Here is a 4,862-nt window from a genome sequence, read left to right on the forward strand (position 1 = left end):
CGTGCACCTTGTTCTTGCTGAATCATCAACTGTATTATGTCTTGCCGCCAGTTAGCCTTGGAAGGAATGACGCTGGTGGAGCATGTTTCTAACAGAGGCTTTTCCAGGGTGGTTTTGATTACTGAAGTGAGTTGGGAGTTTCCTCAAGCATGTGTCAATTTGGAAAGTAAATCCGCTGGGGAATTTTGCGCCCTGGGTACATGGGTGATTTTGAAGGTGGCGAACGCTTTGATGAGGTCGCTGACTTTGTGATAATATCGTAGTAAATGATTGTCCTTGACCTGGAAGGTTCCATTAATGTGCCCGACGACTAGTTGGGAATCCATTCGGCATTCCAAATGTTCAATGTCCAGCTCAGCGGCCAAGAGTAGTCCGCTGATTAGGGCATCGTATTCTGCCTGATTGTTACTGAGCTGGAATGTGAAGGATATTGCTTGCTCGACCAGAAGACCGTTTGGTCCCTCTAGTACAATATCGGCTCCTCCTCCTCTTTTGTCTGAGGATCCGTCTACATTTAAATTCCACACGGAAGGTTCTGCCGTCGGGGGTAGTTCTGCTGCGAAGTCGGCTAAGTGATGGCCCTTGATGGAGCCCTGTGGTTCAAAACGTAATCCGAATTCAGATAATTCGATGGACTAGGAGACCATCCTTCCTGCTAGATCTGGTTTCCTGAGAATCCTGGCGATCGGATGGTTCGTTCGGATAATAACTTGGTGGCTTTGAAAGTATGGTCGGAGCCATCTCGTCGCTGTTAGTAGAGCCAATGCTACTTTCTCCACCTGAGAATATCGTTCTTCGGCCCCCTGTAAGGTTCTGCTAACAAAATATATAAGCTTGAAGGTTGGTGCCTCTTGAACAAGGGCGACACTTATCGAATGGCTGGATGCGGACATATATAATTGTAAGTCAAACCCTTCTGTTGGACGACTCATGATAGGCGGGTTGGTCAGTATGTTTTTTACTGCAGAGAAGGCCGCCTCACAGTGATCATCCCAATGTCGAGGCACATTTTTCTTCATGTTTTTGAGTATCGGCTTGATATGGTCGGAGAGTTTCGGTATAAACCGTGATAGAGCGGTGAGGCGGCCGACTAAGCACTGGACCTCTTTCAGCTTGGTTGGACTTCTCATCTCCAGGATTGCTCGACATTTGTCAGGGTTGGCTTCAATTCCTCGACTTGTCAACATAAAACCCAGGAATTTACCGGCCGACACCCCGAACGTACACTTTCACGGATTTAGACGTAAACTGTACTGTTTGAGTTGGTGGAAGACCTCGGCTAGATCCTTCAAATGTTGTTGGTGGGAACAGCTTCTCACCACCATGTCATCTACGTAAACCTCCATGCACTGCCCTATTTGATTGTGGAAGATTTTATCCATGAGGCGTTGATAAGTTGCACCTACATTTTTCAGACCGAACGACATTACCTCGTAGCAGTAGTTGGCTTGCTCAGTTATGAAGGCTGTGTTGTTTTGGTCTGGAGCATACATCGGGATCTGGTTGTATCCGGAGTATGCGTCTAGAAAGCTGAGGACTGTGTGTCCAGAGGCGCCGTCCACAAGTCGATCAATGCTGGAAAGGGGGTAGTTGTCCTTAGGACAAGCTTTGTTGAGATCATTAAAATCTACACATATTCGCCACTAACCGTTCGTTTTTTCCACCATGACTACATTTGCCAACCAAGTGGTATACGTTATCTCCCGGATGAATCCGACCTTGACCAGTTTCTCAACTTCCTTCTGTACGACCACCCTTTTTTCGGTGCCTAGCCTTCTTTTCTTCTGCGCTATTGGTCGAGCTTCTCGAAATATGGATAACTTGTGTGTGATAACGCTGGGATGGTTCCCTGGCATATCTGAGGCGTTCCACGCAAAGAGCTCACCATTGGACCTCAGTAGTGTGGTTAGGTTGCTTTCTTCGACGGGAGTGAGATCAGCCCCTATGTTAGTAGTTTGCTCAGCATTCTTCCCCAGGAGGAACGGTTTAATCTCTCCCTGGGGTTGAATCCGATTGTCTGTGTTGGTCTGAGGGTCTAGGTCGACCAATATAGCTTCAGGACGTTTCTCTTTGTTATAAGTTGTGGCCTTTAAGGAAGCGGTGTAACATTGCCGAGTGGTTTTCTGATCTGCTCGAACGGTGCATATTACGCCGCTTTCGAACGGGAACTTCATCGCCAAATGAAGTGTTTGCTTCTACCAGCAGGAAGCGCACACGGATTTCTCTAGCCTTGTCACCGGTGCCCAATCGGGTCCTCAGGACGAGGTATCCTCGGGTATCAACACGTTCACCTGCGAATCCAACGATCTGTTCGTGAAAGGGTGTTACCGCATCCTTCGTCAGCTCCATCTTCTTGAATGTTGTCCAGTATAAGATGTTGATCGAACTTCCCTGTTCTATCAGGACTTTGCTCACGTCATACTGTGCTATTCGGGCTGTAATGACCATAGGATCATCCTGTTCTGGCTCTGGGGTGTGAAAATCCCTGTTCGTAAAGGTGATGTCAGGCATGGATAAGGGATTTTAAGTTGTCGTGTGGACGCTTCGCAAGTTCCGCAAGTGTCTTTTGCGGGCCGAGGATGAGGCTCCGCCCCCAGCAAAACCTCCTAAGATGGTGTCAATGCGGCCCCTCGGGGTTGTATCCCGCTTTCTAGATCTGCTTTGCGAGCGCTCTCTAGAGCGTCTGGTCTTTCAGCGTGAAGGTTCAGGGCTTCTCCTTATCTTTTTGGGTGAGCGCCCTCGTTGACTCGTCTCTGCCTTAACAAATTCCCGCAGATATCTGACACGGATTAATCTTTCGATTTCGTCTTTGAGGCTCTGACATCCTTCTGTGGAGTGTCCTTGGTTATCATGAAACTGACATGTTTTAGATCCGTTCGCATCCCTGGGCGAGCGTCGTTTGCGAACGGTGATCAGGTTAGTTTGGAGGGCTTTTTCAAACACTTTCTCCCTCAGAACAGTGAGATGTGCGTAGTGGTCGTAGCGGAGACCGAGTGGTACTGGAGGCCCTCTTCGCAGGGGCCTTTGATTACGACCCTTGTCATGCGATCGCTGGTCATCGCGTTTAGCTTCAATTATGGAGGCCTCAACTTTCTTGCGGTAGTGTCGTTGATCTTCCATTTTGATGAATTTGGTCATTTTTTCCTGTAATTCCTCCATAGTCTTCGGTAATTCAGCATATAGACTCTCGGAGACAAACCCCAGTTTGAGATAGTTGGGCAGGTTGTTGATAATGAACTCATGGGTGACACCTTTTACTCTTATTGCCGCTTCAGAATATCTGCGCATGAATGTTCTCAACGGTTCGTCTCTCCCTTGTTTGAGATTGACGAGTTCGGCAGCGGACATCCTCTCCCTCCGGTTGGCCGAAAATTGCCTTTTGAATAGAGTGGTGACCGTATGAAAACTGTCAATAGAATTAGGAGGAAGAGTGTAATACCATTCTAGGGCTTCGTCTTTTAGAGATAGGGAGAAAGCCCTGCATTTGACTGGATCGCTTTTGGAATAGAAGGCCATGGAGTCGACGAAATTTCGGAGATGGTGTTCGGCGTCTGTTGTTCCGTCGAATTTTTCAATTTGCGGGTGAGGTCGATCGGGCATTGTAGCCTGCATAACGTCTTTAGTGAAAGGTAGCAACTCAGGCGATCGTGGAGGACGACCGTTGTCATCATGGCGACCGTCGTTTCGGCCGCTGTTATGGCCGTCATTGTGGGCGCCAGTACGGTTGTTGTTTTCCGTCATCTCCGGTCGTTTTTCTTTGAGTTGGGCAATCTCTTCAACTAGTTTCCGATGTGTCTCCTGTTGTTGTCGAATCATATGGGTCTGTTCCTCCAGTTGAGTTTGGAGCTGCCTTATGAGTTATGTATGATCGATACCGTCCATGCTTCTGGTGGTCACCATAGGGAGTCTTCACTTTCGGCCCCACGGTGTGCGCCAAAATGTTTCGGTAGGAATTTCTGAGACCGAAAGGACTAACCTTGATGACGCGATTCTGCTTCTTTCTGGTGCGAGATCTTCAAATACCTTCACTGTCTGTTCTTCAGACCGTTCGTCTAGTTCCAATCTTCACCCGAGAAGGGGGGGTACCTGTAAGGGCACTCCGACGATCAAGTTAGATGTCGGTGTAGGAAGACCCTCGATCCTCAGCAAGTTGATGCTTAGAATGGAGAGAGGGTTGATACTCAGTCAGGTGTGAAACTATGAGTGTGAGAGAATGTGAGCGTACCTTGTTTTGAGCCTTTAGTTCTTTATTTATAGGCTTTGGATTGATATGAGATCAATAGAAGAGAATAAAATATAAACAGAATAAAATATAAACAAACTTACCTGATATATCTCTATTGAGATATTATTTGATATGTGACATATAATATTGTCTGTTTATTCGTATTTGCAACATAATGGGCCTCGAGCCCAATAAAGTTGGATTAATTTGATAATTTGGCCCTTTTAATTGGTAAATTGGCCCGCTCGATTTAGCCGGCCGTTATGTTGATGTGCCCAACCGTCAGACCGACCGTTAAAGCTATACTACCGTATAGACATTATTTTAGTTTAAGGTTTAATACTCAACTTTGTCCCTAGTTTGGTTGGCAAATCTCAATTTAGTCCCTATTTAGAAAAGTGTTTGAAATTGGTCCTTACTTTTAAATTTTTGAGTCAAAATAGTCCCTTCCGTTAAATAATGACAAATGGTGTTAAATTCTTTTTCTCTCTATTCTCATTTTCTGTGCATTACAGGTTTTTGTCAACATTTGCAGTATTTAATGATTATTGTACTTTTCCCAATAAAAATTTTATATGATTAAATAAAAAATTTAATTTTTTAATGATTTTTTTGTTTTTGTTTAAATTTTATGATG

General features: G+C 45.7%; 2 protein-coding genes across 2 annotated transcripts; both read right to left on the reverse strand.

The window, feature by feature from the left end:
• Nucleotides 1-1,229: 1,229 nt before the first annotated feature.
• Nucleotides 1,230-2,511, reverse strand: LOC106773324. Its single transcript, XM_014660024.1, has 3 exons — nucleotides 2,151-2,511; nucleotides 1,696-2,068; nucleotides 1,230-1,575 (listed from the first exon to the last, which is right to left on the reverse strand). Exons 1-3 carry the CDS (start codon nucleotides 2,509-2,511, stop codon nucleotides 1,230-1,232), a joined length of 1,080 nt encoding a protein of 359 aa, XP_014515510.1.
• A 180-nt stretch (nucleotides 2,512-2,691) lies between these two features.
• Nucleotides 2,692-3,741, reverse strand: LOC106773325. The gene has a single exon (XM_014660025.1). It carries the CDS (start codon nucleotides 3,739-3,741, stop codon nucleotides 2,692-2,694), a length of 1,050 nt encoding a protein of 349 aa, XP_014515511.1.
• Nucleotides 3,742-4,862: the final 1,121 nt, after the last annotated feature.

This window comes from Vigna radiata, chromosome 9 (assembly GCF_000741045.1).
Source record: "Vigna radiata var. radiata cultivar VC1973A chromosome 9, Vradiata_ver6, whole genome shotgun sequence".
NCBI classification, from domain to species: Eukaryota; Viridiplantae; Streptophyta; class Magnoliopsida; order Fabales; family Fabaceae; genus Vigna; species Vigna radiata.